This window comes from Colletotrichum tamarilloi (genome assembly GCF_030869305.1).
Source record: "Colletotrichum tamarilloi strain Tom-12 chromosome Unknown Scaffold_7.1, whole genome shotgun sequence".
Taxonomy (NCBI): domain Eukaryota; kingdom Fungi; phylum Ascomycota; class Sordariomycetes; order Glomerellales; family Glomerellaceae; genus Colletotrichum; species Colletotrichum tamarilloi.
In genome coordinates this window covers 1,214,259-1,226,815 of record NW_026849390.1, presented here as the reverse complement: position 1 = coordinate 1,226,815, position 12,557 = coordinate 1,214,259, and the positions used below count along the sequence as shown (strand labels likewise).

Genomic DNA, 12,557 nt, shown 5'->3' with positions numbered 1-12,557 from the left:
AACTCCACCTAAAATTGAGTCGCATACTTTGCTACCTTTATAATGACACCTTGTTATGGATGTTTGTCATTCACTTCTACAGAGCCAAGGAGGCGGGCACGACTTGTTGTGAATAGTATCCCCAGCCACAAAGCATCAGATCTGTCACCTCTCATCTGACATGTCAAAATACATCGCACTTTGACATACATCACACAAAAGGCCCAGTCACATGTTACATTGCTGAGACTGTGCAAAGGTTGATATCAACATGACTAGACAGCCAGAAATATGTATAATGAACAAAGAGGAAGGACCGCAGCTACTGTTGCGCGCTGAAGTTATCGTGTAGGCTTTTACTAAACCGGGTATACCCAACAAGACCAAAGAAAACACCTCCCATGCCCCCCAAAACTACATGCGGTCGTGAGAGCTTTCATCCTCGCCTCCTCCAAGTCTTTGAACCGTTCGGAAAATATTGACCATGAAGTTCAAGGTCCACGCCAGCAGACCCGCCAGCATAAACGACGCCAGGGCCTGACTCAGCTGCCTCACTTGCCCTGCTTCAACATTATGGAAGACGAGCGATTCAAATGCCAATGATGTGCTGGCCGATTTGAATATGATGAAGAAGAGGTCGAGCAGAATGAGGGCAATCTTCTGGACAGCTGGTCGGAGGCCCAATGGCTTGCCCGTATACTCGTCCCAAAGCATGTACCCGATATAAGGTACAGCAACTGTATCGACGGCGATAGCGACAATACTTTGCGCGCGCTCCGGGCTGACATTGCTCTTGGCGTTCTCCTTTTCGTAGATCCGGGCTGCTATAGCCAACGCGATGATGGACGTGAACATGACTGTAAGTCGGAAAACCAGAGGCACTAAGTAGTGTCGTAGAATGAGGGACCACATTCTTTGCCTAAAGGTCTTCGTTCTCTTCTGCTTCGTCGATCCCTTCTCTAAGTCTCTGTGGGCGTGCGAGTCGTATCGCTTGTTGAAGTCAGGCTGCAACTTATCCAGCATACTAACGTCCACAACCTCCGACTGCTCTCCTTCCATGTGCCCGTAGGCCGACGAGTGAAGAAAGTCCTTCCATGCTGCTGGTGGGCCCTGGGTTGCGGGCCTGTGTGCTGAGACGATGACGGGCTCTGCTGTTCGTAGGTGATCCCACTTTCGGCCGTGTTGCGCGCCCTTGCCGCGAAAGAAGTCCGTAAGCCGGACGTTTGTGTTTGGGCGAGCTTTCTCTAAGACGGGGTCGCCAGTGTAGTCGACCCAGCCGTCACGCGACACCCGACGATCAGGCTCCTTAGGCTGGTGATTGTGGTGAGGTGGAACGGCTCGGGCCGGGGGTGATAGCAGTTGAAGCTGATCTTCGCTGGGTTTGCCATACCGCGTCTCGTAAGAGTCTATCCATGCTATTGCGACAAGGGAATTAGTCCGGTTCCTACTCAATAAAAGATCCGAACGAGCCGGAGATCATCCTTACGAGGGAGCGATTTCGGCTGTAAGCGCATGCGCGGGGCACCATTACTATCGATCGCTGTACTGCTTGTGCCGACTGAAGCTCGAAAGTCGGCCGAGGCGGAACTGCCAGGTGGGTGACTGGATGTGCTCATCGCAGTCGCAGCCTTGGCTGAGGCTGGACGCTGAACTCGAGAGGAGGGGTGCTACGACGAGGCCGTCTGCAATTGTGAGCGTCGTGAGTGGAACGCTTCGTCAATGGCGTGTAAAGAGGCTCGCATATTAATATGCCCTCCGCCTTTCGGTCGAGGCCGTACGAAAGCGAGGTATCGATATTATGATCGCAGGTGATATCGTGCACTTGATCGTCGAGGTTTGTGTACACAAGTTGAGAAGGAAAGTCGTCAGAACGAAGGAGCGGGTGAGAGACGTAAGAAAATAAGATTATGATTTAAGAAAAGCAAGAAGGCGAAATAGTAACGAGACCGTGATCAAGTCCAAAGTCCAAAGTAAAGTAAAAAAGGCAAAAGACACGGTAGAAAAGGTGCGCGTGATGGGAGACAGTTAGCAACCTAACGGTTGGGTGCGCCCTGTGTGTCTCTCTCTCTCAACGGCGGCGGAGGCGGCGGCTGTGTCCTCGTGGGGAGAGATGAGCTAGTGGTGCTGGCTGGCGTCGCTATTTCTTGGCTTCGTCGTCGTCCCCGTCCAGTCCCGTTCTTTGGTTCTGTCTGCAGGGTGAATCCCAAAGCTGACGGTGGCCAGCCTAAGTTTCTGGAGAGAAACACCAAAAGAAAAGCAGACCACACGACACTCGGATTGTGCCATGCAGGTCTATGACCGCAACTTTTGCCCGGGCGTTCCAGCAAACCGGGAAACTTTGCAGAAAGACTGCAGAGTCCAGACACCTCTTGCAGCGCCAAACAGACTGGACGACAAAATGAAGGGCTGGGGAGAAGGGAATCGGAAGGGAGAGAAAGGGAAAGAGGTGTGTCCAATAGCCCGATTGGAAGGCTGGTAGCACCGGTGCACTGGAGCAATCTAACAACTGGAGCAACCCGACGGGTGGGCCCCTCGATGCCGGCTGCCTGCGAATATGCCAGGTACGTACTCCCCGAATGCGCGGGCAGTCACACTGTCACGACCTCGAGATGGAGGAATTTAGCGGGTTTCGAAAGCCAATTTGCGCGAGCGCGATCTGGGATCAGAGGAAAATTCAGTCGTGATAGAGGGGCACACGTCAGCTTGGCAGTCGGTTTTGAGCTGAGTGGATAACAGACATGGTGTCAGGCCCATATCTTCCCCTATCGCGCAGCTGAGCAGGGGTTTCGATAGGCATTGATGCAAGCACTCTTAAGCTCCGGGGATACCCCTTCATGTATCGCCCTAACAGTGGTCCCTCGCACTCGGCGCACCACTCAAATCACAGGAACGGCCCATGACGCCAACCTGCGTCACTGCTCTGCGTTCGGGTTCAGTCCAGGAAGCTTGACCCAGAAGCTAAGATAGATGACAGGGGGCAGGGCTCTAGTTCTTCAAAGTCCAAGAGGCTGAGAGCTTCCAGACCTGGAACTCCACGACACACGTCAAAATTGCCTCCTTTCTTCGACAAGGGACAAGAGGCCGCCTGGGGTTTCCATCACTTGCGATTTTCTTTTCGCCCCTCGGCCAATTCAGTATTTCACTCGACATGCGGACTGGGAGAAGCTTTGTCTGCTAATCTCTGAGCCAAGAGCGTCCTCTGTTCCCTTCCCCCTCCATCCCATCGCAACTGCCGCGGGGCAGCACGTCGCATATTCCTCGATAGACCCGACGAAGACGAAGTTAGTCGCAGCAGCCAACCTCCGGCACCCATCGCTCGGGCTGAGCCCTCGTCATCCGATATGCGTCTCTATCTCCTCCCCATTACCACGAGTCGGACTCTTCTCTACTCACAACGACTGAACATTGCGACGACGAACCAACAAGGCTTGGCAGATAAGGTCAGCAAGAGGGCAGCCAAGCTGTGGGCTGGCTGGGAAGCAAAAGAGAGCGGATGGCAGAAGAAGGTCGTGAGCTATGGAAACTACGCCCTGCGTCGAATTCCGTACGAAGAATGGGGGTTGAAGTCGGTGCCACCCATTTCTGCGAGACGCAAGGACGAGGAGCTCAAGGGCAAAGAGAAGATTGAATTGGTCTTCCCGGATACCATCATCCCAACAAAGCAGGCTGAGCAAGTCGTCAGGACACTGGCCACCGAACGAGATGCGCTGCACAAGAGGAAGCTCATATGGTGCTTGATTGGCATGCCCATCTCGGCGCCGTTCGCCCTGGTGCCCGTGTAAGTTGAAACTTCGATTCCGATTCTCTTGTGTGGAAGAAGTGCATTGCTGATATTATTATCCTCCTAGGATACCTAATCTGCCATTCTTCTATCTCGTCTACAGAGCTTGGTCGCATTGGCGCGCTCTCGAGGGAGGCAAGCACCTCCGATTCCTCGTTGACAATAAACTTCTGGCCTTGTCCCCGTCAAAGCTATTGAATGACATTTATACGCCTTTAATCCCAGAAAACACAACCGTAACACCGTCGAAACCAGCCCTTGGCAGCACGGAGCCTTTGAAAGGCAAGGGAGAAAACGCAAAGGACGAAACAATCCTACTCTCGCAGGCCAATGGCCAACGGATTGCCAAGACGCTTGATGTACCCGAGCTGGGCGTCGAAATTGAGCGGGCCATCTGGCAGGTGAACCATGCCAAGAAGGCCAAGGAGGAAGAGGCTTCTGTTGAAGCCGCGGACGATGCCGCAAAGGAAGCCGCAAAACAGGTCAACGCCAATCCCACGACGGATAAAGAAAAGCCTTCCGACCCGACCAAGGAGAAGAAGTAGCCTCGGCAACGACTTGTAGGATGATGGACGTCTGTAATGTTTGTAATGTATGCTCTCTAGACGTGAGCTGGTTCGGCCTGATGTATGTATGACGATAAAGCCCCGCTCCGATAGACAGACTCTTCTCTTTTGCTTTTGGGTCGGGCTAGAATCATGAAGTTCCATCCCGCCTGATGACGAGTTGGTGGACTTGTTCAATGTGGCCAGAAATGGGGTCCATGAGATTTTACGTAGCCTCGGTAGCCGAATACATGTGGAAGCCGTGGGCTCGAAGGGCCGGTAGACATCCACAGATACACATCAACCCGAATGCCAACGCAACCCGGCGAGCGGTATCTTTGGAAAAGGGACTTCGTAGCCTGGGTACGAGCGACCTCCATTGCCGTGCGCTCTCGTCCGCGTCGTCGTCAGCCTCGCAGAAGAAATCGTACTCCTCGCCCTCGTGCTCCTTCCAGTGCGCCGCCCGAATGTGGACCTTTGGCTGCTTCTTCTGCTGTTGCTGCTGCTTCTGGGACGACGGCGGCCACGGCGGCTGGTTCGAGGTAGCCATGACAATGAGCCCCCTCGCCGCGACCTCGTCTTGGCGATCGCACTCTGCGAGGATGTCGAGGATCTCGTCCCTCGTGTACATTGTGCTCTCCCGCGTCAGGGCTTCCGACTTCCAAGCCATGGCGGCCTTGTGGCGGAGGAGTCTCTGGGTCGGGCTCACGTCGCCGCGGCCCTGTTGGCGTCTCTTTTCGCGCAGTTTTTGGTGGCAGCGTTGCGGTGCGACGGCGTGGACGTCTGGGTTTAGGGGTGAGGGCACGAGAGGGCTGTAGCCTGCCCGGTTTGGTAGTTGTGACATTTGAAGCATTTTTTTCTGTGATTGGTGTGTTGGTGCTTCTTTTCTTCTTCGTCTTCTTCCTTTTAGGTCTGTTTGTCTAGTCCGTGTAGTGATATTTTGCTTGTCTGAAAGACGTGCAATTAGGCGTGTAATTAGGGCGACGATCGGTTTAGAAAGATGTGGGTTCTTTAATTTCTGTGGGAGAAAGAAGACATGGGCCGCTTTCGAGAAGGTGATGGTGAATTGTTAACCAACTGTTATCGACATGGTGTTGCAAAGGAGGATTATGATTGCTCCGGGAAGGGAGAGGGGGGGGACTGGAGGAAGGTGGCCAATGTCAATAATGGAGGCGATTAAGAAAAAAAGTGCGAATTGGTATGCTGGTGTGGTTGTGAAGAGATAGCCGCGAGATATGAGAGATATGGAGCTGGGCGCCCGTCTGGAATGTCTCTGGAGGGAACTAGACACGAGAGGGATGGAGCCGACGTTCCTCCCTGGTGTCAGTTGCGAGATTTCCACCCTGCAACTGCAATGTTCCACACGATTTGGCGATTGGATGTGATAAGCCCAGGCATTCAGTCAAAAGGTAGAAAGAGAGACGAGCAGGCATAAACACGGAAAACGAGAGGATGAATGTGAATGGAGATTTTGCGAGAAGAGCCACGAATTCAAGTGCGGGCATGTCGGGTGTGCCAGTTGATATGGGAATTCAAAACCATGGCGGAATCGGCATGCAGGTAATTATCTCTCTCCATCCATCTCTTTCCCTACCTGCATACAGCACGCCACGCCTTTTCTCTCGCTCGCCGTCCGTTCCCCCGATTCCCTCCGTGAGCCGTGGGACCGTGTGGCCCGTAAGCGTGAAGCCCGAAGGTACCTCTCCAGAACCCATGGGGCGTGTGGCCCTGGGCTCGTCCCGTTCTCCCCCAGGTTGGGGTTGGAGTGGAGGACGGGGGAACTCCACTTGCCTAAAACGGCTGCTGGGGCACAGGAAAACGAATCCTCATCGGCCAATGATGAGGGGCCGCCGAGAGATGGACCCAAAGTAGACCAGAGGTTGCGGCAACGTAATACGGTAGAGGGACACGGAGAATGGTGCCTAGACAGACCTAGGTAGGCCTTTGCTCTCTCTCTATTCTGCTTCTGGCTGGCCCGCTGTTGGAGCGACTGCGTTGCGAAAAGCGTTGACTTGGCCTGGCTGCTTGCCTTGGTCGATCCATCGGTCGGCCGGTGGTAAGTGGGCGTGGGCTCCGGGCGTCCGAGCTTGTGAAATGTACATCCCACTGCCTTGGGAACTCGTTCGTCGTCTAAATGGTTTCTAGACCACGGGCCGTCGTCCGCGGAAGAGGGTCGGACGGGGGTCTTCCAACCACAAGCAGCACACACGCAGGGAGAATGTTGAGGGAACTAGTTTTCGAGCTTCCTACCTAGCATTGGTAGGAGAGAGAGAGCTGGGTGAGGGTGGTGTGCTTTTTGCCATCGGGGTTGCTGTCGACCACACATTACGTGCTGAGTACTCCCTCCAGGGGGGCGTAGGACAGACATACTTGTGCCTCGCCCAATGTGAGGTACCTCACATGAAAACCTGAAGAAACGTGGGGTCAGCAAAACCTCGGTGCGAAGAATCAGCTCTGGAATCCGTGGTAATCTTTTATCCCCGTCCTCCATAGCGACCAACGGCACGCACAACATTCCCCCGGAGCCCTGTTGCCCTTCCAGTGAATCCAGACAAGCAAACAAAAGCGCGCGAGCCACCGAGGCTTGCTGCTTTCTTACCAATATGTGTTCGGCTCTACCTCAGGTATCATCCCGCCGGACACGCCACTAATGTTCGCCACAGTAGGCATGCAGAGAGCAAAATTTCCGTTTTCAACCCTTGTCAGATGTAAATTGTTCCAATTATTTTGTTTTCCCTGATTTTGTTGCTGCGCCTCGATCTTGTACCTATTTGCTAATGCCAATCTGTTTCTTGTAAAGAAAAGCAAAAGACGCGCATCAAAAGACAACAAACCCGGATGAGCTTTACCTCGTGGGTTTTGGACTTGTTTTCCCAGGCAAATAAAGTGATAGCTTGAAAGCTCTTCAGAAGCCACGCGTTCTCAAGGTTCCTTAGGTACTCGGGCAACATGGGACCGAGAAGCGCCTTTTATTTAATTCAGTTTCCCATTCCCCTTCTTTCTCGACGATAACCTTGATAATGATGTCTTATCTCCCTTCCCCAACCCCTCTATCGCAGGCGTGCACGTCCAAAAAGAAGCCCTTGCACCAAGGAAAAACAAAAATTATATGATGCCATCATCCCTGCCTTCAGTCCGGGGCGAAGGATTTCCAGGGATCGCAATCACAAGTCTGTGTGTATCCGTAATTCTGCCCTGAACTTGGTAGGTATCGGTATTCGTGCCCCGTACCGACAGAGTCCGAAAAAGAGCCAAGAGAGATCATCGCCGTTCGAATACGTCAATCTGCAAGCGCAGCATCATTGGGGACAGGAACGGCAAAACGTCGCTTTAGGTACCAATTCAACAGTCCACTTCTTGAGACTTTCCTCAACGATTACCTCAGTCAAGTCAACAGGGGCGTTATCGAAACCCCGCGAATGATAGGGAAAATATGGAGCCTGTCCGGGCGGGAGGGGAAGGGAATGGATGCGCCCGTCGCTTTCCTTTCTCTAGGAGCATCCATCCCAAGCAGACATCCTTGTCTCTATTTGCTCTCCCGGCTTCTATCCGCGCATGTCTCTCTACATAAGATGCCAAGGTGTAGGTAGTTATCTAATCGCACTTCAGGTCTAGGCTGTCTCTCTCCCTCGGCTCCCTGTGAGGGAAGAAGGGTTGTGAACATCCATTGACAGCCACGATTGCTTTTTGGACCCGTGCTAGCTTTCTATGACACTGCATGGCAACCATGCGAAAGGGTTTGAGGGGAAATTTGCATGTTTGTGATAAATGTTCCATCTTCTACTTCACCCCAGGACCCTAGCTAGAAGCTATCATGACTAGACAATTCAGTAGCTTTGGATGGGGCATAGGTAGTTAGAGGGTTCCAAGAGATATATCTGCGATTGATTATACTCTTCTGTGGCTCTACTGAAGGTTCTGAATGCTCTTGCGTCCTACGACCAACTTGTCATCTGTGATATCTCAGTTATGCTACATGGATTTTTTAAAGATGATAAGATCTACCAAGACTATAAACGACTTTAGTTTCAACGCATCTTGCATTCACCACAAATGGGGTTCTTCCTTTACCCAACCCATAATCTTCCCTATGAGCATATTGATTTCCCCTTCGATTGTGTGTACATATCTCTACTCAAACGGTATGAGGCTAAAGTGAGAAGAATCGGAGTTAGGAGGCCGGATCCATCTAGGGTTCATATCTATCGTCGTCTATTCTTTCCCATCACCTGTGCGTTGTCCCTCTCTTCACTTTGACAATATATCACCTCTCAACACACGCTATCACCTCTCCAACTATCGCTTCTAACCAGAATTCGTTTGCATCGATAGCCTGACACTTGACGCGCGTACACTCTGCCCACTTGTTAAGCGGCTCTTCGGATACCAAGGGTCGAGTTTCTCTAGAACGATGCTTACTCGGGAACGACGGACATCGGCTTACAAGAGGAGTCATGGCGTCGGGAGGCTAAGCCCTTTCCTCCCTCCTTAAGACTCATCAATGGCACTGACGATAGCCATGCTACTAATACGCATTCGTGGTTCACGATACTGTCCTCGTCCTCCACTCCCCTTCTCCACCCAAACCATCCAGATCACGTAGCTTGGAACCGAGCGTCACATCAGCAGAATAGGAAATAACTCCAAAGGATAAGAGTATGGTTTGTGTGGTCATCAATCCCGTAAAGCCTCTATTTTTTGTCACAATAAAAACTTTTGACTACCTTGACCCGCAGGGCCGCAACGCCTGTCCCTCTAGCAGCAAGCAGCCCGAGCCATCGTACCCGGATCCCGTAGGATATCCGGGGGTAAACCAAGAAAAGAAACACGGAAAAACACACGCGGCATTATAGGTATAAGCGTGGAGAATTTTGCAAAGCGTCGTCCTGAGATGTTGGGATTTGGTGGTGGTGGTGGTGGTGGTGGTGATGTACGTGGAAATCGCGCAGGTAACGGTGATTTGGGCCCTGGATGGTGCCATCTCAGTTCGCGGCGGCGGATTGAGGAGTCGAGACTTCGGATTCTCCACCACCACCACCGTCACCGCCTCCTCCGCTCGTGGCCGCAGCAACGGCTGGATTGGCAACCACTTCGGCAATCCTAGGCTTTTTTGCTGCGCGGCCAGAGTCAGAAAGGTCCAGGGCATCTCTGGCCTCCTTCAGCTCCAGCTCCATCTCGTCGAGACGTCGCTTGAGGTTGTTTTCTCTGCGATGGCTCTCGTCCAATTGCTTCTTGCTGCTCTCAAGCTGAGCCCGCAGCTGAGCTTCTGCTTTGCCGCTAATTTCCTGCCCTCTTCTTGCGCTCGCTTCGTCTTGCTCCATTTGGCTGAGCCGACCACGGAAAAGTTCGTTGATCAGCTCTAGTTCGCTAACCCGGGTTTTGAGGGCAGAATTGGCGGCAATGAGCTGCTCATGTGTTTGCGGGACATCGAGGTGTCGGTCGCCATTCAGGGGGGAGCCCGAGCGGTTGTCCGACCCAGAGACGTTGAAGCCCTGCAGTCCAGCCTGAAGTTGCGCATCGTCCATGCCCTGGAAGACCGGGAGGCTAGGGTTGTATAGAGAAGGGGTTGCGGTACGAGAAACGGGAGAGTCAGAGCCGTCCGGATTGCCGTTTGACTTTTGCGACTGTCTGCGCTGGTTCTGCCCATGGATGTCGAGGCCGTTCGGATCGTTTGCGCCAAACTGGTGGGCTTGTTGTTGCTGCTGCTGCTGTTGCTAGTCGCATTATTAGCCACAGTTGGGAAATGTCAACGGATCATGTACCTTTTTCTTAGATGCAAGATCAGGGCGCATCGTCTTCACGCGGTTTCGGCTCTTGATCACGTCGGTCTTGAGCGAGATCGGACGCGGACGACCCTAATACCGTATTAGCTCGTCTTTCTATGAAAAGGATGCGATACACTCACATGCAACTTGAGAAACAGCCCGCATGCATTGCAGAGGACTGATCCATACTCATCGCGCCGCCACAAGGGCGTGGTTGAGGTCTGGCAGTTTTGGCATGTTGGCTGCGTAGATTCGTTAGCTTGGGTGGCCATCATGATGCGCAACGCCAGCGAAATGGTCGCAAAAGATTCCGTCAAGGAGTTCCAAGTGTGTGCTCCAAAATAAATGCGAAAAAATATGACCGTTTGCTTGTTTGTGGTGCTTGACGGGGTGAAGCGCGCGATGAGAGTTGGGACTCTGGTCTTGGTGTTGACGACTATCGCTGCATGGGAACAAGAAAACTTATCTGTGGAGCAAAGATAAGACAGGGAAGGAACGACCGCGCCCAGTTGCAGCCCCACACCTGCCTTGCAGGGTTCATTGGTTCTTAGATAACAGCAATACCTGAACGGTAATTGCGATAACACTAACGCAGGAGATGGGGGAGTTTTTTTTGGGGTTCGGGATTGGACTCGATGATAAGATACCCGCGATGGTCTCCGTACAAGGTGGGATAAGGTAAGGTAAATACAGACATACCGTGGTGGATCCTCCGCCAGAAGCGTAAGTCGGCGTCGGCACGGGAGCTGGCGCGGGCGCCTGAGTCGGTGTGGAGGCGGCAACGGGAGCGGGCGCGGGAATCGCTTCTCTGTGGATCAAAGTCAGCACATGAAGCTCTCGTCACTTTTGTGTTCACATCTTCTTCCATCCCATCTCGACTATTTTCTCCACCACTGAAACCAGACTGTGGACTAGCCAATGATATAGCAACAGAGGGAGATTTGTCGATGGAGCGCAATGGCTGCATCGCCTTCTTTGTCGCCGAAATGGCTTCAAGGTTATACGGCGAGCGCGGGAGTAGCGCAAGTGAATCGTGGCCATCAAGCTGATCGTCCGTCATGTCCCTCTGCGCATTCTTCGTCTCTTCTCCTGACACCAAGCATACTCACGTACCGCATCTGAGGCGAGCTCGTCGCAGAGTTGTTGGCCTGGGCAAGCGCTGAAATGCCTGGCAACTGAGGAACCGTGGAGGCCGCGGCTACAACTGCGGCTGCGGAAGCGGATTCCGAAGTCGACGTGGAACTGGGCCGCGAGATTGTCTCGAGGTTCGTTTGCGGCAACGCAAGGGTAGCCAGAGCCGTGGCTTCCTCCATGACGTCTCGAAAGGAGGGAAGATCGTGATCGTGCTCGTGCTCTGTAATGTTGTCCAATGCCGGAGCAGGCGCAGAAGGCTCTCGAACGGCAGCCAGGATGGCGGTTGCAGCGAACTCGTCGCGGACGGGAGGACTATGTCGAAGGAGGGAGGCTATCGAATGCCGCTTCGCGATCGCAAGGCGCGCGTGTGGTGCAGTCGCAAGTTTTTCGCAAGAGAGACCCACGTACAGAGCTCAAAAAAGTGGCTTGCGAGGAGGATTCAGGTCGAGGCGCGAAGTCGAGGTTGCGAAACGTGTATGTTTGTGTGTAGTCAGGCCTTGGGTGGTAGATGGCAGGTGCAAATACGCAGGAGTGCGAAAAAAAAATTGTTCAGCGGGAAGACGCGCTGGAGGCGACTCAGAAAGGAGCAAATGGTTGAGTTGGAGGGGGGAGACAGGTACGTTCCCTAGGACAGAATTGCGGGGAGGAAACTAAGGTTACAAGGTAAAGCTACAGCCAGGTCTCAGACATTACGAAGGCACGTTGGACACAAAAGCTGGTTGACTTTTGGAATAGGGGAGAATAGATGGAATGGCGAACGGATTGATTTCATCCCGCATCCCCTTAATCGATCAGGATGGAGGGCCAATTTACTGGGGATGGACGGGACGCGATAGCTGTCAACTGAGCCTATCGGCGATACTGATTACCCAACTGGTCGTCCCACTGGACCGTATTACGGAAGCCACGATGTGATTGGATCGGCTACCCCATTCAGCCTTACAGCACGCGCTGCGCTGGTGTGTCAGGATCTTGAAGTTTTCTCTCACTGATCATCAGAAAGAGGAGGTAATACTTGGGGTGGTCGCAACGGCCCCAGTACCCGCACGCATAAGCGCTGAAAGAAGGTTCGCTGTTATCTGATATGAAGATCTCACGGCGACGCCGACTCGTAAGGTACCTTAGGGTGGTACGGATACGCTTTGCAGATTCCCGATTCGGAGCGCCGGTGAGAAAACCTCGAAAACTTGGACACATACGTGCAATCGATCACTCTGCTCGGATAAATCTGTCATTCAGAGTGACATGCCAAAACAGTCCTCACCAGAATCCTAACGCTATCCAGTTGTGGCTCTCACGCAGATCTAAGGATTCGCAATTAAACAGCAACTTTGAAAGCAGTAACCCTTGACT

General features: G+C 52.9%; 4 protein-coding genes across 4 annotated transcripts; 1 reads left to right on the top strand and 3 right to left on the bottom strand.

The window, feature by feature from the left end:
• Positions 1-393: 393 nt before the first annotated feature.
• Positions 394-1,595, bottom strand: CTAM01_03329 (uncharacterized protein; the record flags this gene model as incomplete). Its single annotated transcript, XM_060519365.1, has 2 exons — positions 394-1,394; positions 1,466-1,595. 2 exons carry the CDS (start codon positions 1,593-1,595, stop codon positions 394-396), a joined length of 1,131 nt encoding a protein of 376 aa, XP_060386364.1.
• A 919-nt stretch (positions 1,596-2,514) lies between these two features.
• Positions 2,515-4,305, top strand: CTAM01_03328 (uncharacterized protein; the record flags this gene model as incomplete). The annotated part of the gene is made up of 3 exons (XM_060519364.1): positions 2,515-2,540; positions 3,245-3,757; positions 3,828-4,305. 3 exons carry the CDS (start codon positions 2,515-2,517, stop codon positions 4,303-4,305), a joined length of 1,017 nt encoding a protein of 338 aa, XP_060386363.1.
• Positions 4,306-4,531: 226 nt separating this feature from the next.
• CTAM01_03327 (uncharacterized protein) lies at positions 4,532-5,158 on the bottom strand (the record flags this gene model as incomplete). Its single annotated transcript, XM_060519363.1, has 1 exon — positions 4,532-5,158. One exon carries the CDS (start codon positions 5,156-5,158, stop codon positions 4,532-4,534), a length of 627 nt encoding a protein of 208 aa, XP_060386362.1.
• Positions 5,159-9,287: 4,129 nt separating this feature from the next.
• On the bottom strand, positions 9,288-11,581 carry CTAM01_03326 (GATA zinc finger; the record flags this gene model as incomplete). The annotated part of the gene is made up of 4 exons (XM_060519362.1): positions 9,288-10,019; positions 10,211-10,512; positions 10,770-10,878; positions 11,180-11,581. Coding segments are annotated over 4 exons (1,545 nt in total), but the record flags the coding sequence as incomplete, so codon positions are not given.
• Positions 11,582-12,557: the final 976 nt, after the last annotated feature.